The 22,281-nt window shown below is 49.8% G+C and overlaps 1 protein-coding gene across 1 annotated transcript; it reads left to right on the top strand.

Moving 5' to 3' along the window:
- Positions 1-1,758: 1,758 nt before the first annotated feature.
- Positions 1,759-10,555, top strand: GRIFIN (galectin-related inter-fiber protein; the record flags this gene model as incomplete). Its single annotated transcript, XM_063171754.1, has 4 exons — positions 1,759-1,809; positions 9,363-9,442; positions 9,533-9,695; positions 10,111-10,555. Coding segments are annotated over 4 exons (459 nt in total), but the record flags the coding sequence as incomplete, so codon positions are not given.
- Between the last annotated feature and the right edge of the window lie 11,726 nt (positions 10,556-22,281).

Raw genomic sequence — 22,281 nt, forward strand, 5'->3', positions numbered from 1 at the left:
GGAGCCAGCAGCAGGATGGGCAGCAGCAGACATGGCTGTAGGGAGGGCCATGATTCCCCCTTGTGATGGTGGTCACAGGAGTTTTCTGGTGAGGGAAGAGACGAGAATGTTGACTCCAGATTCAGAAGGCTTGGTTTATTATTTTATTATATATATTACATTAAAACTATACTAAAAAGAATAGACGAAAAAGTTTCAAAAGGCTAGCTAAGCTAAGAGTAGAAAGGAATCAATAATAAAGGTTTGTGTCTCGGACAGAGAGTCCAAGCTAACTGGGCTGGGATTGGACATTAATTATAAACATCCAAGATGGGCCAGTCACAGATGCACCTGTTGCATTCCACAGCAGCAGATAATCCATGTTTACATTTTGATCCTGAAGCCTCTCAGCTTCTCAGGAAGAAAAATCCTAAGAAAGGATTTTTAATGAAAAGATGTCTGCGACACCCCCTCTTCATTCCTCAGCACTTCTTTGAGCCCCAAAATCTCCAAAAAAATGTGGTGCCATTGGCTACCACCTCCTTGGCTCCTGCCTGGTGTGACAGCAGGGCAGCTGCTCCTGGGCAGTGGCTGGAGGAGAGGATGGAGGGGAGCCAGGCAAAGAAGGGAGGCAAGGGCAGCTCCTGGCCCCTGTGCAGGGGGCTCGTGGGGCCTCTGGTCCTTTCCAGTCCCACCCTCACCCTGGGACCCGAGAGCTGCCACTCAGCCTCTGCTGTGTCTCTCACTCTGAGCTATCCCTGTCACATCAGGAAACAAAAATGCGTTTGGTTCCCCAAACGGGAGAAGGTTTTTTTGTCACCGTCGTCATTTTTCTAGTTTCGCTCTTTGTTAGCAGCTCTTCCTCTTCCTCCCTGCTCTCCAAAATAGCAAAAAGCTGCATCCTCCTCCCCCAGCTGCCTCTTGGAGGTTGCTGCAACAGCCAGCACTTCTGCTCAGCCACCAGCAGCAAAGGTCAGAGCCCTTTGGAGGGGACCAGCGCTCCCAGCCCAAGGGTTTGCTGACTGGGTGGCCTGAGGCACGTATGTGTGGGGTCCTGCTGGTACCTTTGGATGTGTGCCACACCCTGCCAGGCTGAAAATGTCCTCCCTGTGTCATTCCACCTTTTCCCAGAGCCTGGGATGGGGAGTGGACCCTACATCCCTTCTGCTGCTGTCACTGTCCCTCTCTTGCAGGGCAGTGATGAGCTGGTGCCTCACTGCCACAGGACCAAGAGAAGGAAGCAGTGGTGGTGCAAGGAGTGGTCAAATACTCAGAGGAGGAGGGAGGACATGCTCTGGCTCCCAGAGCTGCAAGCCTCTCACTCCCTAACCCTTTTCATGACCAAACCCAGAGTTCCTCCCCAACAAATGCCTCCAAGCCCCCTCTAAGCTCCCTGATGTCTCCTTGGGGTGGGGTTCACGCTTCTATCACAGCTCCAGAAACCCAGCATGATGCCATCTATTGTGTCCCAGCACTGACCACCACTGATCTGCCTGGAGGGGAAACTGCTCATCGTGGTTGGAGGCAGCACCATCTGTGCCACCCTGACGGATGGTGGGCCTTGGACACAGCTCCTGCTGGGAAGGGGCTGAGCTGGCTCTGGCCTTGGCACAGCTTCCTCCTGGGTGAGTATTATTTGCACTTCTCTGTGCCTGGGAAAGGTCACTCAGGGCTGGGCAACTGGCTGGAGGAGGCTGAGATGTTTGTGATGCTGACGGTTTCATTGTTTTCTCCTTTTCAGAGTTTCTCTGCCCCCTTTAGTGCCAAGTCACCATCTGACCCCAAACTGGACCTTCTCTAGGATGCAGCCTGTGGGACAAATGTTTTCAGGTGTGATGAGGACATCAAACAAGGGCATGGAAAAGTTTTTATGATGTCAGAATCTATAACTCCTTATGTTAATGAGTCTCAGTAGAAAATGGTGAAAAAGCAGGGCTACACAAATTCCAAAGCTCCCCAGACCCGAACAATATTCACGAAACCTGCCAATAGCCAGAAGGGCTCCAGCACACGGGAGACACCTGTGGCTGCTCCCTGAACCCCAGAGCATCCCTAAAACCTCACAGGCTGCCTCCCTCCCTCCCTCCCTCCCTCTTTCCACTGCTCCAGGCTCTCCTCTCCCCGCACGCTCTCCAGACCCACCTGCGGGCTCAGGCTGGGCTCCAGCCCACGCGCTGCTCCCGGGCACGAGTGAGGCTTTGGGGTGTGCAGAGCGCCCTGCCTGGGCCGTGCTCGGGCCTGCTGCCATGTGGGCTCCCCGGCCAGGGGGCTGGCACGGGGCTTGCAGCAGGAGATGGCTGTGCTGCTGCTTGTGCTGCAGCTGAGAGCAGGGGCAGAGCGCACGGCCAGGCTGCAGCCCCTCCAGTGGTGTGCATCGTCCTCCCCCTCTGCTTTGGGGCAGTAAACCATTCAGCACGGAATAAGAGCTGCTCAAACTCTGAGGAAGAATGGCTCCCAGAGACAAACCTCACCTGGGAAGCACTTCTGAGCTGGCAAGAGTTAGCAATGGGGAATGAAGGGGGATTTGACAGTGCTGATGCTGCTCCTCAGGAACCAGGGACTCAACGTAAAAGTGAGCAGGGAGAGTTCATACATAACCTCCCTCCCCTGAGGATCTGTCATTGCTGTAGCTCTGAGCCACCGTGGAGGGACAGGCAGCACACCCACACACTGACTGAGGAGCACGACGGGGCCCAGTGCCAGCTCTCCTCCTCCTCCATCAATCACCAGGAGCAGGGAGGCAGATGTCTCCTGAGGAGTTTGGAAGGTATCATCAAGGAGCAGGATAAATCAGGTCCCTGCATATACAACAGGGCAATTATTTACGGGTCATCAAATATTGGCTCTGAAAACCCCAGGCATCAAACAGCAGCCTGTGCCAGGGGGTGTGTTCACCTTCTGCCTGCACCTCACAGAGCTGGATCACTGGGATCAGCACCAGCCACGACCCAAACCCAGCTCTCCTTTCCAGCAGGAGTCACTGGTGAGGGCAAAGGGACTTATTCTGACATGGTTTTACCACTTTCTCCCCGGGGAATTGAGCAGGTCAGGTTCACCAAGCCTGGCAGGACAACACCCAGCAGGTATGGGTACGGACCCACAGGGATCCGCTGCCTGCAGGGATGCTGTGTTGTAGTACATGTGGCCACCCCACGCCAGAGAAGGAGGGGTAGGTACAACCTGATCTCAGCCACTCTCTGCCTCAGGGCTTTGACCTCTGGAAGAGCCTGGTTGAGTTTCTGGCTGGGCCTGGCCACCCCTGCCAGGAGCAGCAGCAGTGGCAGCAGCCGTGCCTGGCGGGATGCCCTTATAAGAGCAAACTCGAGCTCCCAGTCATAAACGAAACCCTTCTCTTTCATTTACTCATCTGACCTGGCAGCGCTGGGACTGATAATGCTGGTTTCCTTTTAAGCAGAGGCCAGTCATAAATAAAATAAACCAGGCATGCTTTGTGTTTGCACTCCTTGCCTTTCATCCCCGCTCCTCAAAGCCGCGGAAGGGAAGTCCTGAGCGGGGAGCAGGAGCTGGGCTGGGGACAGCAACAACCCCAGCCTTGGCCTCAGCTGCACTTTGTGGCTTCATGGCCCTGTGCAGGGGTGGAATCACCTTCCCCTTTCCACCCAAAGAGCAATGAGAGGCAGAGACTTCACTTTTCAATGAGTCTCATTCACAGCACTGTCCAAGACAGAACCAGGCTCCTTTTCTTACCATCCACAAGAATAAAAGCAGAATTCCATAGCCAGCAGCTATCAGACAGCTGCTGAGGGAGAGAACATGCTCTTCCCTTCCCCAGCACCAGTGCCTGACTGGGAGGGTGATGGGATATGCTAACAGGAGGCCAAAGAATGGAAAGTCTGACAAGCACTCATTCCCAGAAGCTGCCAGCACTGAGGCCGCCCTCGTTAGCAGGGCTGACCCCAAATGAGGGGCAGGGGGCTCAGCTGGAGCCCAGAAGCGTGTGCCAGGGTGTCAGCTTCCCCTGTTTCTCTTGCCACCTCTCAGGGTGTGATGTTTTCCTTCGGTGCTCTCTGATGATCTGCCTTGGGCTGAGCAGCTGCAAGGGGCTCCTGCCAGAGAGCCTGGGGTCTCCTTACAGCAGGGATGAGAGCTGCAGGCTGCAGCACTGACCCCTGGCAGAGCAGCAGCAGGTGCTGCACCAGACCCTTCCAGAGTAAGAGGAGAGTTAGAGCTAGAACCATGCGTGAATTTTGTTATAATTTACCTCAGGGAATTGCCTGCACTCTCCAGCCCTCTCCTGGCCAGTTCCATAATGCACAGCAGTGTGAGATCGCAGAAACAGAGAGATACCACAGCCTGTGGCACCAAGGTTTCACTCACAAAGGTTTTATAGGTATTTTCTCTCCCATTCACAGCATTCACAGCATCAGGCCCTGGCACAGCACTAGACAGTAGTGCTGGAAAGAGATCCCAGGTTATTGCAGAGCATAGATCTGGGGGAAAGGGAATGGGGGAGAGCCAGCAAAGCAACATCCCAAACCCTTCCTGGGGTCACACATTCCTAAAGCAGCATGGACAGAGCACAGGCTGACCCCTGTTTGCACAGGAGAGTTTTAGGAATTCCCTTAAGAAATTAAATGGCTGCAGAGGAGGTGTAAAAACTGCCAGGCAGCAGAGGAGCAAGGCTGGAGAAGCCTTGCACAGAGGTGTGCTCTGGGGAAATCACAGCCCCTGCTTTGGTCTGGTGGGAAATGGCTCTGGGAGGATTTGGGGTGACCCAGACTCACCCTTTGAGAAGGAGCTGAGCCTGCCTGAACACAACCTGCTCTGCAGTGCCCAAGCCTTACCCCCATCCACTGATATCGCTAACATCATTATTATAAACTGGACACACTTATTTAGCTTGCAGACCCCTCCCTTCCTACACACAGGACAGCAGTTCTTCTTGGTTCTGCCCACCACCACTGAGTATCCCAAAAGCAGCCCTTTGGACCTGCAGTCCCCTGCAGGCAGCAGAAATGAGCAGGGAGTGATGATTTGGGGGCTGAAAACACAATATTGGGTTCAGGCCATAAGAAGGGGGAAAGTGCAGCTCGGCAGATTGGAGACACCAATGTCCATCATCCTTCAGCCACCCAAGGAGGGACAGTGGGATGTCCTGTCCCTGTCCCTGTCCTTCCAGCACCGCCTGGGCACCTCTGCTGCAGCTCAGGGCTCCCTTGCACGTCCCAATGCTGCCATCTGTAGCACAGAGCTCTGCTCCTGCTCCCAGCACAGCAGAGCCTGCAGACAACAGGGCAGAGCTCAGCTTCGCTAAACTTGGCTTTGTGAGAGTCCAAATGGGCAAATCCTGGCCTGGGACTTGGCTTTTTCAGTCCCAAGAGAGGCTGTTGGCTTTTATGTCTGTTGAATTGCATTTTTAGTTGTCTGACAAGGGCGGAGCCTGGAATAGTAATCATTCTGCTTATCTGCTGGAAAGAAAACAAACATTAAATAATACCATATCAGAGCTGTGACCAATACACTAAGGGGGTTTTAGTCTACAAAAGCCATGGATTCCTGTAGGACCAGCCAAGGACCATCCCATCCTCCCATGCATGCAGAGATGGGGACAGTGCTTCATAGTTTTAAGACATTTACACTGTGGGAAGGGGGGGGCATGCACAACCATCCCTCCCTTCCCTAGCTTATGAAAACACCTCAACACTGGAATTCATTTCAACGTTGCTCATGTCTTGGTGCATTTCCATGTCAGGAAATATTGGACAAAGGCTCGCTTACCCTGGTCCCAAATCCCTGCATTGTCCCCAGCAGGGAAGGGAAATGCAGACCCGGGGCGTGCTGAGCTCAGCACAGCAGCATCCCGGGGCACCACGAGGGGGAAACATGGCTGGGACAAAGCTGGCATCAGCTCATTTCAGGCCAGGCTGTGACTCATAAAGAAAGAATAAAGGAAACAGGGAGAAAAAGCAATCTCTGATGGTCAGGGTGTAGCTGAACCCTGTCTGAGGCACCATTCCTCCTCTGCCACCTCCCTTCTCTCTGGACCTTGAGGTGGGTGTGATTGCTGGTATCTCCCTCAGCTTTGGGAGTCCCCATCCTTCCCTCATGCCTCACACACATCAGACCCTCTCGGGTTCCTGTTGTTAATTGCTGCCCCGAGATGTGCAGGATGTCTCTGCTTCAGCCTGCGCAACTGCAGAACGAGTCTGGACTCGTCACTTTTCGGTCTTGAGGTTGTTTATTAATTCTTATCTATAAAATTGTCTTTCTGCCCAGAGGAGGTCTGCTCAGCAGGGCAGCCACAGGCACTCTGTGTTGTCCTTTTATACTACAAACTATGTATAACATATTTACACTTAATTCCCAATGCCTATCACCTATGTTAGGCAGTGCACTTCTACTCTAAACCAATTCCAAAGTGCCAACATCACTGCAGAAAATGGAGAAGAAGAACAAGAAGAAGGTTCCTCCATCTTGTCCCCATAACGCCCATACCAAAAATCCTAAAATCTACATTTTCACCCTGTGATCATTTTGTTATTACACCATTCAAACCTGTGTGATTTTCATGTCCTCATACAAAGCTGGCAACTTGCTCCAAGGGTCAAAATCAAACCCGCAGGTGTTGTGGGCAGCATGCCAAGGTCTCCAAGCCCCCCGACGGGGTACTTGGCAACTCTGGACACCCGGAGGGATGCACTGAGTTCTGACAAGACCCCTCTGGACCGCAGGGCTCCATCCTGTCCCATCGCACAGCTCCTGATCCAGCCCAGCACCAGCAGGGCCGGATTAACCCGCACGCCTGACCGGGCTGCCCTGCTGGGCTCAGCGGGATTCCTGCTCCCCATCCCGGCCGTGCCCCGGCTCTGACAGCACAGCTCAGCCCCCTGGGGATGCCAATCCCTGCACACGTGGGATCCTGGCCGGCAACATCCATAAAAACCCCTCTGTGCGTGCCCGGGCTGGAGAGCAATGGCACTGCGGGTGAGCATGGGGACAGGGCGGGGTGACAGAGATGAGTGAGTCTGACTCCATGTTCTTAGAAGGCTAATTCATTATTTTATGTAATATTATATTATATTATTCTACACATAGCATATATATTATATATACATTATATATTCTATTCTATTCTATTGCATCATATTATATTATATTACATTATATTCTATTGCATTATATTATATTATATTATATTGTATTATATTATATTATATTATATTACATTATATTCTATTGCATTATATTATATTATATTATATTATATTATATTATATTATATTATATTATATTATATTATATTATATTATATTATATTATATTATATTATATTATATTATATTATATTATATTATATTATATTATATTATATTACATTATATTCTATTGCATTATATTACATTATATTACATTATATTATATTATATTATATTATATTATATTATATTATATTATATTATATTATATTATATTATATTATATTATATTATATTATATTATATTATATTATATTATATTATATTATATTATATTATATTATATTATATTATATTATATTACATTATATTCTATTGCATTATATTACATTATATTATATTATATTATATTATATTACATTATATTACATTATATTATATTATATTATATTATATTATATTATATTATATTATATTATATTATATTATATTATATTATATTATATTATATTATATTATATTATATTATATTATATTATATTATATTATATTATATTATATTGCATTATATTGCATTATATTGCATTATATTGCATTATATTGCATTATATTGCATTATATTGCATTATATTGCATTATTTTATTAGAATGCTATACTAAAACTGTACTAAAAGATAAAGGATACAGACAGGAGGCTTAACAAGAATGATAATGAAAAACTCGTGACTCGCCAGAGCCTTGACACAGCTGGATGTGATTGGTCGTTAAGTTAAAAAAATTCTCATGAAACCAATCAATGACCAGGTGGTAAACAATCTCCAGACCACGTTCCAAAGCAGCTAAACACAGGAGAAGCAATCAGATAATTATTGTTTTCATTTCTCTCTGAGACTTCTCAGCTTCCCAGGAGAAAAAATGCTGGCAAAGGGATTTTTCCAGAAAATGTGACAGTGACAAGCATGGGTGTGACAGTGGGTAAAGGAAAGTGGAAGAGAAGGTCCAGACAGGTAGAAATCCTGAATAACACAGGGGTTATTGCTCCTCTATGTCAGTCTGGTCCAGGCTACTGCAAAAGTGAGTGTTGTGATGCTCAGTAACCAGCAATTGGACAGATTTTCACCCAGCAGCAGAGGGAACAGCTCTTTGCTGTGCGTGCTGTGTCTCCTGCAGGGGTTGGTGTAATGATTACAAACTAAAAGTCAGGGCAAGGTGAACCTGGGTGCTGCCAGGTGCTCTTTGAATCCAGAACTCATCAGCTCCAGCAGCTTCTGTGCCTCACAGGGGTGAAATCTGGTCAGAGCCTTTCAGTGCCCACATGTGGGGTCCCAAAGCTGCCCTCCTAAAACAGCCAGACATGAAGGTATGAGGTTGGTCATTGCTAACTGTTGCCTAAATGTCTCAGCTCCTGCCCCAAAACATGTATATCCCAAAAATGCATGGGAAATAGAACTTGTGACAGAGAGAGAAACAGGGGAGTTGAAGTCCTGAGCTATAGGAAGGAGAAACAGGCACACAACTGGCAGTGGAGATGTCAAAGTTGGGGAACTTTTCCTAATGTGAGCAATAAGTTTGTGAGAGGGGATGCTCAGAAGTGCAAGATCATTAGAGTGCTTAAAAAAAATTAATGGGGTGAAATGGCAAGAACTTCTTATTAAAATGAGTTATTTAATAAAACTATGAATTATTCAAAAAGGAGCATTTTCCAGCTCATTTTATGCAAATTTAACCTTGGAGATGGGGAGAGCACGTGGAACAGGGGCTCAGGCAGGAATTTTGGGAAGAATCAGCCGTGTAACACTGGATGAGCTCAGGCTGGATGTCACTTCACACCTGTTCCTCTGCTTCAAAGCATCACTAAGTTTTCTGCTTCAGATTTTATATTGCTCAGGCACAGAGAGAAGCAGAACATCTTTGTGTCCTGACAACAATGAAGGCATTCAAGTTCTTCTTTTATTTTTTGCTTTCTGATCCTGCTCAGCTCTTTACAAAAGACCTCGGGGACAGCAAATCCCACCTCATCAACTGGGTGTCAGAGAGACTTGATTTCTTATCAGTTTAGAGTCTCTGAGATTATTTAGGAGTGGGAAAAAGACTGGGATAGAGAATGTGCTTGTGTGGGGAGGGGAGAGAAAGAAGATAACAATGAAAATGAGAGAAAGGAGTGTCAGGGCTGAGTGGGGCAGTGCATCTCTGCCACTTTTGCTGTGTTCTCCTCCTTGTCTGCAGTTTGAGGCCCTGCACCCTGAGGGGATCTGTCCTGGATGGAGCATCGTGGTCAAGGGTGAGACCTGCTCCAGTTCAGGCATGTAAGGAATGCTCTGCTCCCGGCTCTCCTGGCTCACAAGGGCCAGAAGCATCGTTCCCAGCTCTCCATCCCTTTTCTCTCTCTGTCACAGGTTTGAGATTAATTTGCTCTGTGATCCCGGGGACCAAATCGCTCTCCACTTTAACCCTCGCCTCTCCAGCTCCAGAATTGTCTGCAACTCCTTCCTCAACAGCCACTGGGGGCATGAAGAGGTTAACAGCACCTTCCCCTTCAAGGCAAAGGAGCCCTTTCAGGTAACTCTGTCACCTCAGGTGTAACAGGAATAACCCAGCCAATACTGGGGTGCTCCCATTGCCTTTCCTGCCAACCCCATACCCAGCAACATCCCCCCTCTGGCTTTGTCTGCTGTTAGTAATCCTGTTAAAACCTGGTGATTTACACCCAACTCTGGCACAGCCATGCAGAGGTCCAGCAATAATCCCTGGATGCTGCATTTGTTTTCAATTTGGGCTTTGCATTGCCACCAGATTTTGTTATCATGAAAGGAAAATCTCAGTTATTCCCTCTTTTTGCCCAGAGTGGGGTGAGCAGAGTGTGTGTGTCAGCTCTGGCAGGATTTGAGGTGGCTGGGCAGATCCAGCAGCTCCCTGATGTGATGGAAGCAAGGTCCACTAAGGCCACATGAACATCACACAGTATCTCTTTCAGGTTGAAATCTACTCTGACCAGGACTATTTCCATGTTTTCATCAATGAAAACAAAGTCCTGCAGTACAAGCATCGGCAGAAGAATCTCTCATCCATCACCAAGCTGCAGATTCTGGATGATATTGACATTTCTTCAGTGGAAATCACCAAACGAGCTCTTTACTAGAGACCAGAGTTGGGGCTCTCTCACAGACCATTTCCCCTTGAGCTTCTCATTCAGCCAAGGATCATTTCCTCCCCATTTCCAGGGAGGTGACCATGTGTCCTCAGAGTGGAAGGGATGGTCATTCCCATCACCCAGCCACATTGCTGACCACAGCCCAGCCCATCAAAGACCTTCTACAGCTCAGAGTGCTCAACAGGCTCTGTAGGTCTGATCATCTTTGCTGCACTTCAAAATCTGTCTTGAGCAGTCTGGACACCTGGCTGTTACCTTAGAAATTGTGTTTGCCCAAGAGTAGTGTGTGCATGAGTACCAGTCCTCAGCTGGGCACGTGGGGAATGTGGATGTTAGGGGTGGGAAGGGATGTTTCTTTCCAGGAGCTGGGGAAAGATGACACCAAATTTGCCAATAAAATCAATCAGGGTAATCCCTGCTGAGACATCCCTCCCTGGGGAGATCAATCTCATCATTCCTTCCCTGCCAGTCCAGGCACCTGGCATGAGCAAGGGCTGGAGGACACTGTTGAGGTCTGTGTGATTTTGGCTCTGGGAAAATACTGCTTTTTTTTTGAGGGCTAATGCAAGGTGAAGGTCCCTGGCATGCAGAACAGTGTGATCAGATTCAGCTTGCCAGGTGTTGCCAGGAATTCCCTTCACCAGCTTGGAGATGTTTTGCTCATCATCCCTGCCAACTCCAGGCTCCTCAGACAGACCCCAGGGTGATGCTGTGTGTCAGAGAAGGGCAAGAGCTTGAGGAGGCACATAAAGGCACGTGGCTCCTCCACCATGTACCAGGAATGCAGCTGGACTCCAAATAAAAGGAACTGAGTAAATCTAGAAATTTTGATAAGCTTGGAATGAACAGCCTGGGTATATGGATGGGTAGCCTCTGGCTTTTCTCTGCTTTATTGTTTTCCTTTCTCCCCCTTTTTAGTTGTCTTTCAAAACAACCCACTTATCGCTTGCACCCTCTTCTCTTCTCCAGCCTCTTCCTTGTAGCACAACATATCTGTGACTCCTTGACCAGGACACAACAGAGTAAAAGTTGTTATTTTTACTTTGTTTTAATTACACGCATCATAAACAGCACAATGTCACAGTGTTAAATCTGAACAGAACTTATTCCAAAAATGCAATTACAGCTGCCCTCTAATCACTCCTTTGTTCCTCACATATAAGACAGAACACATTCCTGATGGAAAAGGCAAAGATGGTTCTGCCTTGCCAGTCCTTTCCACTTAGGAGAAATCACTTAATCAGTCAGCCCTGATCCATCCTTGCCTTTGCATGAGATCTCTGAAGGTTGCAGCTTTGCTCCAGCCTTTTCTCAGCGCTCAAATTGGCCATTCCCAGCACTTCATTCTATTTACAGTTTCAAGGACTTGTGAGGAAGATGTGGGTGTAGAAAACCGCAACACATGATGCCATAAACCTGACATTCATGAACCTGTTAAGAAGTTTGCAGTGTTTTTCCAGACTGTCAAGAGCACTAATGGGAAACCATCCTGTTCTTGCAGCAAAGGGCTCACTGGGAACACAAAATGGTGCCAAATGGTGCCTTTTCCCCTCCAAAAAGAACAGAAAACACGTTTTGGAAATGGCAGGGGTCTGAATGGCAAGTCAGGAAAGTTGGAGATGGTGAGAGTTCCTCTGGGCTGGAATAAATCCATCACTATGGGACAAGACAGTCAACCCAAATTCTGGGTGTTATGATATAACCCAAGGCTTCAGCACACTTTGCTGTCATGGCCATGCCTTCAGCAAAACAGGCACAAAGGCAGACAAAGCCAGGCCTGCAGGGATCTCTGTGTCATCCATCTGATAGTGCTGAGCAGCATTTGAAAGAAATTGTCCTCTCTGTTTGTGCTTTTTTTGGGGTGCTGATAAAGTCAGATCATTTTTCATGGATGAAAAGTGACGAAATGATTTATAAGGGTAATACTTTGTACTTATATGGCCACCAGCTGCATCCACAGCCCCTGCTGCAGAAACACCCCACAATTTCATTGTTCCCCAGAAAAGACAAAGAAGGCAAAAACATTTCAAGTACAAATAAATAAAGAGATGCCACAAAAATCAGGCAGAGGCAGAGATTATGCCCTGACTCCTGGACACATCATCCCCAGCTCCTGCCAGCAGCTGATCTCACTCCATTGCCATCTGCACCAGGAGAGCCCAATCTCTCCTGACACATCCTCAGCTCTGCTGCTGCCTCCAGGGCTTTATCTGCTGCCTCCTCCAGCCAAAACACAGCCAAGGGTGAAGGGGGCAGAAAAGCAAGAGAGGTCTGGGAATCTACAGAGCCCTGCTGGAAGCAAAACTTCAGAGCTGGCTGTTTATAGCTGTTTTGCAGATCTTTATGGGGAATGAGATGCCCTCCAAGTCTGTGACCCTCATCTGTCCCGTGAGGAAAAACTCCAGAAAAAAATTAAGCCTTGCAATTACAATGGTGAATTAAACTCTCTGGAGCAGGCCTGGCACACCAGGCTTGCAGGGAGGCATCATGTGCTGGCACTGAGGGGATCAAAGGGGACAAATTAATCTTTTTCCACATTTCTATCAGCTTTCCTGTTCATGACTGGGGGGAGAGCTGATAAAGACAATAAATAAAGACAAGATCCTGCCCAGGGTGTTTTGAAGGGGAAGGGGCTGCAGCACCTGTTGCATTCCACAGCAGGAGATAATTATTGTTTACATTTCATTTCTGAGGCTTCTCAGGAGAAAAGAGCCTAATGAAAGGATTTTTCATAAAACATGTCTGTGACAAAGCTCTGCGCCTTTGCTGTGGCCAAGTTCTGCAGAGGATCCAGCTGGAATGTTCCAGAGAGAACATTGCTGTGGGATGGGGCAGGGACTGTCCTAGTCAGGATCTGCAGACAAAGCAGCAATTGCTGCTTGTGTGGCTCACACAGACCAGGAAGGGACACCTGGAAAAGAGAGATGTGTCTTAGGAGGCAGAACATACAGAAGTGATGGCCTCCCATGTGGGCTCTTCCTTTCCCACCAGTTCTCCTCATTTGGAGTGGATCTGCAGAGCTCAGAAACGCTCTGGTTCACCCCCAGATCAACAAGGGGAAAGTCAGGCTCATAATTCTTCGTGCTTTAGCTGTGCCAGAGCTCCAAGGGCCGAGGGCCCCTCTGGCAGTTTCACAGATTTCCTGTGGAGCATCTGCTGATGCGTGAGCAGAGCTGCTCCTGGGTGTCCCTGGCAGCCCTGGCAATCCCCACACACCCAGCAATTCCCTCACAGGATGGTGTCCCTGGCAATCCCCACACACCCAACAATTCCCCCACACCCAACAATTCCCCCACAGGCCTGGCAATCCCCACACAACCAGCAATTCCCCCACAGGATGGTGTTTCTGGCAATCCCCACACAGCCAGCAACTCCCTGGCAGCCCTGGCAATCCCCACACACCCAGCAATTCCCCCACAGGATGGTGTCCCTGGCAATCCCCACACAACCAGCAATTCCCCCACAGGATGGTGTTTCTGGCAATCCCCACACACCCAGCAATTCCCCCACAGGCCTCTGAGCTCCCTCATCATCCTCAGTCTCACCAGCAAGCAGCAGCCTGGGGACATCGGGCTGGCTGACACCAGCCCTGCCAGCCTCGGCAGGTGACAATTTATATCAGCCTGCGTCCTGCCTGGGGGCAGGAATGGGGAAGGAAAGGGCAAGGACTTGTTGCCAATGCAGTGACAAAAACTTTCAGGAAAGTTCTAGAAAAGAAGAAAGTCACACAGGCTGCATCTGCCCCATACTCACTTTGCAACTTGGTACCTTTTGTTTCAACCGCCGTTTTCTTTCTTTTCCATCCCTGCAGAAAGCCCCCAAACCTACCAAATTTGATGCTGGGTGTTTAGCTACTTCCTCGGTGCTAGAAGGCAGCTCTGGTGAAGAAGGGCAGGAGGAGGGCAGTTATTAACCATTCAATTAAAAATTCCTTTTCTCCCCCTATTTCAACGCCTCCCTGAACATCTCCTGATGGAAACAGCAGCAGAGATCTCCCGACTCACACTCAGCAGCTGTGCTGTGGCACAGCTCAGTGACCCTGGCCCCTTGTCTGTGGCATCTCTAATTTCCCCCATCCCCCAAGGGCTGTTTTCCCAGCACAGAAGTACCTGCTACAAGTGCAGACCTTATCAGCAGTGACTTTCTGCTCTGCATCTCTGAGTCCCAATCTAAGAGGCTGTTTATTCAACCCTTGTGGGCTGTCCAAACTCCTTAAATGCTCAGCAGTCACAGGTGTTTGCTGGCAGGACTGAGGAACATGGAGAGAAAACATTCAGCCTTTTGCTGGAGAGTGTGAGGAAAATAAAACAAGAGGAAAGGAGCAGTAGCTCTGAGTTCTGGTGGGGAAAGGGAATTTCTGAGGCTACAGGCAGCCCCAGAATGCAGCTAGAAGAGTCTCTGCAGGAAAGCAGAGGGGTGTTTCTTGCACTGCAATTAAAAAGAGATTTATAAACCATTTTAACTCAGCATCCCCATCCAGAGCCAGCTCAGACAGAAAAGCTCACCTCCCAGCCCTGATTTTGTATGCATGGTGGCAGGTACCAGCTCCAGACATGAAAGGCTGGAGAGGGATTATTTTCTGAAAGAAAGGCTCTGATCTAGAAGTTGAAGAATTGGAAGCTGATGGTATCACTTTATTTGGCAGCTGAGTTATTGTGCATCAATACTGCCTGAGGAAAGCGTGACAGAAATTAGCCTGATGCCCAGATTTGCTGGTCCTGCAGTCCCACAGTCTGTCCAAGACCCTCTTGCCAAAGCCAGATGCAATTTATCATGTTATTTCTTCAAGCTATATGGACATCAGTAGCCAAATCTCTGGTTTTAGCAGAGCACAAGGCAACAGCCTGTGGAGATCTGGGTGTTTTCCCTGCACCACCCCACTATGGCAAGATTTTGGGGTATTAAAAAGCACTTATAAAGATCCAAGTGTAAAAATATCCAATATAAAAATTATAAAAAGGGAACCAAGGCACTTTCAGGAAATGAGAGCAGAAAGGAAGGAGGGAACCAGGAGGTTTTGTCTCCAGCCTGGTGCTCTCACCCTGCACTCTGGGCTGACCCTGGAGCCCATGGGTAGCTTGGGCTGGGACTTTCCATCATCCATCAGGTGTTTCCCCAGGCCTTAGTGAGCCAGCAGGCCCCATGCTGAATCCCTCCACGTGTCACAGCCCCTTGTCTTAGTGGGACCCAGGCTGCTGAGCTGCTCACCAGCCCTAGGAGTTTCCATCCACCTGCACACAGACACCATCACTCTGCTCTCCGTACTAACCAGCATTTTTCCAGCTTGTTTCATGCCAGAAATGATGAAAGAACCACCACCAAACCCTTCATTTTCCTCCCCTTCCTTGATACATCCCTTTTCCAAAGGCTTAACAGCTGCTGTTTGATCTGTGGCATGAAAACCTTTCTGGTTTCAGAAATGGGGAGTGAAGCTGAGATGCGGCTCTTTCACCTTGTCACCTCCTCCGCCTCTGCGGCGAGCTGCAGCCATTGTCAGCTCTCATTTCCTGCAGCTCCTCTGAGCTGTGAGCACACTCTGCAAGCAGGGGCCAGGCACAGTCAGTGGTGATGAGAGGGCAGTGATTGTACTTCCAGTAAATTGCCTGAGCCTTTCCACATGAGTCACTGCACCCAGAGAGGTGAGGCATTAGGGAGGAAAAGAAGTTTGCAACTGATCCTGGCAAGAGTTTAACAGCCCCTCGAAGCCTCTGCCTGCCTGGTTTGCTTTGGTTGTGGGGATTCCTTCGGAAAGGCTGCTGCAAATAAATAACTGCTCACAGATTATCTTATACTGTCAAAACATTGGAGAACATTTAGAACTAGAATCGCGTCTCTCCCTGCTTCCCAGCTAATCCTCTCTTGAATCCAGAGAGCACAAATCCTAAGAATGTCCTCACTGCAAGTACAAAATATAGGAAAGCTGATTTTTAACATATAACACTTGACTGATCACTAAGCCCTTGTTGCAAACATGCTCAAGTTCTAATTCTTATTGCAACCTTATCCCTGAGGTATCTGCTTTGTGACAGCCAGACCAAGTGTCACCTAGGCTGAGAGTAAGTTATTTCACTCAGAAAGACAAACTCCCTCTATTGTATTCTCTAAAATCTTTATCTCCTCTCTGATACTAGCAGATCTGGGCCCTGAGAATGTGTTTTGTCTGCACAGCCTTTCCTTCCTGCCTCCCCGCATTTCCCCTCTGCAAGCCTCTGCAGCTGGGAAAAGGCGAAACAGAGGCAAATTTAAAGCCTTTGTCAGACTTCCCCCAGATGGCAATCAGCTGATGAAACCCAGGAAGATTTGTCATCTGAAAAGCCCTTTATTAGCCTGTTGCACCTGGGTATAGAGCACCAAGGAAGATGTATTGATATTCAAATGTGGAGCAGTGCAGGTAGAAGGAGGGAGGGAGCATTTACCAGCCCCTGCTCTCTATGCTGTCTCACCTGGCAGTACCACTCCAGTGAAAAACTGCTTGGAGTCATAGCAGGGTGAAATGGAGCCCCACAAACCTGCTCTGACCACCAGATTCCCCTCAATCACCAAATCTGCTTGTTTGGGCTTTGGTTTCAGTCTGGTTCTGAATATTTCTCCCCAGGGTTTGTGGTGCCTGTACTGAGCAGGAGGGTGAGAACGTGGGCATGGAGGAAATCCCACTATTGCCTCAGAGGATCCTAGGTCCCAGCTCCAGGGAAATAAGGGCTGCATGAATGCAGGCAGTGTTAGAGGGCTGCTTTGTGTGTCAGCTGCCTCCTCTGCCAAGTCCTGGCACTCTAAACTTCTCAAAGGCTTGACCTGATGCTCATTATCACTTCAAAATCTTCTCTGTAAACTTGTGCAGTGATTTAAGGATCCACAAGGCTGATTTCTCCTTAAAACACTCACTTTGTTACTCATTGCACATCCATTCAGGATCCTCTATTTAATGAGAGAGGGTCAAGTTCACTTGGTGTGGCCCTGGGTTTAAACAAAGCTCTGCAGGAGCATGTTTAGTCCTGCATTTCCAGCCTGCTACTTGCCTGAACTTCTGCAGAAACCACAAGCAAAGACATCTGAAAGACAGAATTTGCAATCACTCCAATGCCAAAACCGTGTTTCATTGTTCTTGAGCCGGTGAACGTTGTATTAGACAAATTCTTCTGTGCAAAATTATCTTTTTCTTTCAGCCACTACATTTCTGGAGCACTCAATCTAAAAGGCATCCAATAAAAAGGACAGAAGATATGGAATTTGGCACATATCTGTTTATGAAAACAGGCCAGTGAATATTCTCAGACATAAAAATGCACACATTCTCCATTTAAAATCCTCCAAAAGAGACTGGGGATACTTTAAATGTTTCATTCTTTGATTGAGGGGAAGACTAGTGGGAGAACAAAGATTTTCTCTCTCATGGAAGTAATTACAAACAACCAACATCAATTCCCAGATGTTTTTTATTTGCTTCGCTATTTTATTTTCAAAGAATCTGAAGTGCACTTGGCATCTCTTTTGTATTGCCTTTGATTGTGAGCAGCGCTGGCCTCTTATCTCCTCCTGGATTGACAGCAGCATCAAAGCACTGACATCTGCCAATGTCACACGGGAATTGTGACGAGGACCCGGACCCTGGGACCATAAATAGCTGGTTTTGGCCCCAAAACGGCGGTGCCGGAGCAGCGCTGGCACGGGGACAGAGCTGTCACCAGCAGAGGGAGCGACAAAGCCAGCTCAGAAATCCCCGTGCCGATGGCACGGAGGATTTGGGGAGTTTTGGTGCTGGGTTAGAGATTTGTAAGATTTGTATGAAAATGTCCCGGAGAAGGGCAGATTTTTTTTTTTTTTAATCCAATATGAGTTAACGGTGATGCTGTTACTCTCTCCTGATGGCAAGAGAGACAGGTTTCTGTATTTTCTGTATTAGTCAGCATTAGAAATGCTCACACAGAACTTCCCAGCAGGGTCCTGGGAGGGCTGGGGGAGCCTCCTTTAGCCCCGGGTCCTCCAGTGTCCATCGGTCCAAAGTGTGGCAGGCAGAAGGGACAAGTGGCAGTGGAGGTGGGTTTTATCCAGTGCTTTCAGTGTTAGCAGCACCTCCCAGCACAATCAGGTGGGAAACAATTTCACCAAGGGCCAGTGCTCACCCCGAACACCCTGCAATGTGCTCCCAGCTCACCTGACACAAGCAGCACCATTGACAATCCGTCCCAGTAGCACCAACCCAGCCCTGCTGCACCGAGACAAGCCCAAATTCTGTTTCACCCCTGTGAAGGGGGCAAAGCCCATCCCACCTACCTGCTGGGCAAGCACAGGAGGGAAGAGCAGCTATATCCTCACAAGAGGCCTTCACCTCAAACTGTGCCAGCTGAGACCCATCAGGCATGTCAAGATGGGCACTGGAACAAAGCCAAGAGAGCCAAGTGCCCTTTGGTCAGGTGCCATCACACAGAGTTCAGGGATGCAGATATACTGGGGACCACACAGTGTATCCCCCAAATCCTGGCAGGGAGCCTGACTAGCAAGGGGAACAGTTAGAGTATGGAGAGCACAAGTAGATGCACAACCAGAGGGTTTGCTCTAGCTTCACACTCTCAAGGTCCAGCCCAAGCTGGAAAATCCTCAGGGTTTCCTGAACTTGCACCCATGACTGGGACAGCAGAGCATCACTGCAGCTCTGTGGGATGCCCAGCTCCTGCTGCAGTGGGAGCAGGGAGGTTGTGCTGAGGCTGCAAAGCTAAATTTACCCTGGCCCGGGACTCTGCTGCGCAGTGGGCAGGGCAGGGCTGGGCACTTGTAGCTGGCATGGGAAATGTGAGGTTTTTTGAGATTCTGGCGAAGCCCCAAAGTGGCTGACTCACTCCTCTCAGGTCAGTTGTTCACAGCTGTAACTCCAGTGAGACCATTGGGTTATTTCTGATGTGCTTTGCTGTATGATCACAGCCCATTGCCCTTGCTGCTGAAGGTTGGCTCCTGTCTCCGGTGGACTTTATTTAGCCTCCACTTCAAAGCTGCTCTGTAAGAGGAAAACCAAAGTGGAAAGGGTACAGCATTTCTTTTAGCTAGAGATTCCCCATCTTGAGTTATCTGGTGACTTTGAACTTGTTAGAGTCAATGAACTCGTGATAATCAATGCCCTGTGCTCTCTGTCAGCTGCACACAGTGGATGAATTTGTCATTTGCTGCTGGAGATGACTTGGCATTTGTGAGTTGTGTCAATGGATGCAAAAGCAGATTAATTCTAATTATATCAAACCATTGATTAACTTAGTAATTTAGTCTTGAAGTCCTAAAGGTCCCTCTGCAGTAAATCATGCGAGTTACAAATAAAGTGCATCAAGGAGAAAAAAAGAAGTTAAATGCATTTATTAGCTTGAACATTTGGAAGGCAACTACCTGGACAAAACAAGCCATGTCACATTTCTGCACTCTCTTCTCTTTTATTCTCTTAATACCTTACTAAAAATGTTGACTTAAACACCTCCCTCCTGTGTTTTCCATGTGTAAATGGCAGGTGTGCTGTAGGGAGGCTGTCAGAGGCTGGCAAGGGCTCGGGTGCATGGAGATTTCCAATTGCCAGCTCCAAGGCTGCTCTCTGTAGTTGCCTCATTGCAACAGATCTATTTGCTTATGGAGCAGCTGTGAAGCTGCAGCAGATTTTAGGTATCCATGGGAGAATCCACGCATTTCACTGTGTGGAATAATGTGGAATAATGTGTACCTGGTGCTCTGGGCAACACTCTGCAATTAGTTTGTGGAAGCTGTTTGTCTCTGCAGACCTATAAATACACAGACAGAACTGTAGGAGAATGAGCAGTTACACACTTGGAGCAAATGCATTCTCAGGCAGGCGAGGTTTGCAGGCTGATCACATCTGCCTGCCACCCCCCCCAGCGGAGCTCCACCACTGATCTTCCTTTCATTTCACGTAAAGCTGACCAAAAATATTTACTTTATTCTTTCACATGCATAGAATAAAAAGGATGGGGAATCTCCCAGTGAAATCAAGGGCATTCACCGTTCAGTGACGAGCAGCCTCCACTGGGCTGGATTTGTTACTTTGGTCTCCCTCAGAGAAGGCAAAGAAAGAGAATAAAAACTAAACATTTCAGGCAGAGCTATGAATCCCTCTCATCAAACACTGTCCTCAGCGATACACTGGCACCCTCTGAGCACCTCCAGTCAAAAGTCCAATTTTACAAACCAACCTTGCTCCCCAGCTTTTCAAGACACTTTTCCCCATAAACGTTCCTTTTCCCCATTCCTTCAATTCCACAGAAAACACCAGAAGTTTGGTTTGTGCGGGTGAGTTCCCATCACACCTGTGGTGCTGTTAACCCTTGGCATGCCGGAATCCGCCAGAAACTCAGTATGATGGGGGATGTTTGGGGGATGTTTGAGTAGAAGTGAAGCAGGATCCTCCCCGCTCTGCTACAGCTGAACCCAGCGAGAGGAAGAGGAGGAGGCGACCCTCAGGAGCAATCCCCGACTGTCCCAGCCCCGCCCGGTCCCTGCCCGCTCCGTGCCCGGCCCTGCCGGAGCTGTCCCTTCAGCACCACGGGCGGGACGGGCGGCTGGCACGGTTCGGCTCGGATTAACCATCCCGGGATGGTCCGGGCAGGGCTCGGCTCGGCTCCTTCCAGCTTGGCTGTCCCGGGCCGGCTCGGCCAGGGCTGCTTTGCAGAGAGAGAGTGGGGTGCGTGTGTACGTGAATGTGTGTGTAGGTGTGTGTGTGTGCATGTGTGCGTGTGTAGGTGTGTGTATATGTGTGGTGTGTGCTCTTGGGGTGCGGAGGGGCTGCGGGGTTGAACCTGCGTGTGCGGGGAGGGGTGCACAGGAAGGCTCTGGGGGTGCAAAGCGTGCGGGGCCACGCAGAGGTGCGGGGATGGGGGTGAGGAGGGAGCGGGGCGGTGGATGGTCAGGGTGCCTGAAGGAAGGTGCATGCAAAGGGAGTGTGCAAAGGGAGTGTGCAAAGGGAGTGTGAGGGTCTACAGGCGTGCTGAGGGATGTGTGTAGGGTCTGTCGGGGTCCGCGTGTGTGCGTGCGGGCGCGGGGATCGCAGGACAGAACTCTGTGTGCGCGGCTTTGTGCGTGTGCGGGGCGTGCAGGGCTGTGTGCGGGGCTGGGTACAGCGTGTGTGCGGAGTGCGGGGTGTGCGGGACTGTGTGCAGGGCTCTGTGGGGTGTGCACGGTGTGCGGGGTTGTGTGCGGGGCTCTGTGCGGGGTGTTCAGGGCTGTGTGCTGCGTGTGCGGGGCTCTGTGCGGTGTGTGCGGGGTTGTGTGCGGTGTGTACAGGGTTGTGTGTGGTGCTGTGTGCGGTGTGTACGGGGTTGTGTGCGGGGCTGTGTGCAGTGTGTACGGGGCTGTGTGTGGGGTGTGCAGCGTGTGCGCGCCGCGCGGTGAGCGCCGGGCTGGCGGTGCCGTGGGTGCGTGGGTGCGAGCACGCGCGTGTGGCAGCGGGTCGGGCGCTGCCGCCGCACTCACGCGCGGACACACGGACACGGGGACACACGGACACACGCACACAGCCACGGCAGAGCTGCCGGCGGGAGGAGCCCGCCCAGAGCTGCCCGCCCTCCGCCCGGTGAGTGCCGCCGCGCCGCGGGACCGCGGGAGAGACGGGGAGCCGGGTGGAACCGGGAGGGAACGGAAGGGACCGGGAGGGACTGGGGGGGACCGGGGGGGACCAGGACTTGTGGGCAGCCCGGGGCAGGGGTCCGGCAGCGCGGCCGCGGGACACGCAACTTTCCGGAGAAGGAGGGAGTGAGGGACAGCGGGAGCGGGGGAGTGGCTGCGGACCGAGGCCGGGGCTGCTCTCCGGGCTGCGGGGGGCCCGGGGCTCCTTCCCCGTCTCTCCGCGGCCGGGCAGGGGCTCCCGTCGGTCCCGCCGCTGCTGCCGGAGCGGTGCCGGTGCCGGTGCCGGTGCCGCGCTGCCCAGCCGCTTCCCAACTAAGTTGCGGATAAGAAGCTCCCCTTGAAGGGCGATCGCTGCTCCGAGCCCCCCGCTGATCCCCTTCTCCA

Source organism: Melospiza melodia, chromosome 18, assembly GCF_035770615.1.
Source record: "Melospiza melodia melodia isolate bMelMel2 chromosome 18, bMelMel2.pri, whole genome shotgun sequence".
NCBI classification, from domain to species: Eukaryota; Metazoa; Chordata; class Aves; order Passeriformes; family Passerellidae; genus Melospiza; species Melospiza melodia.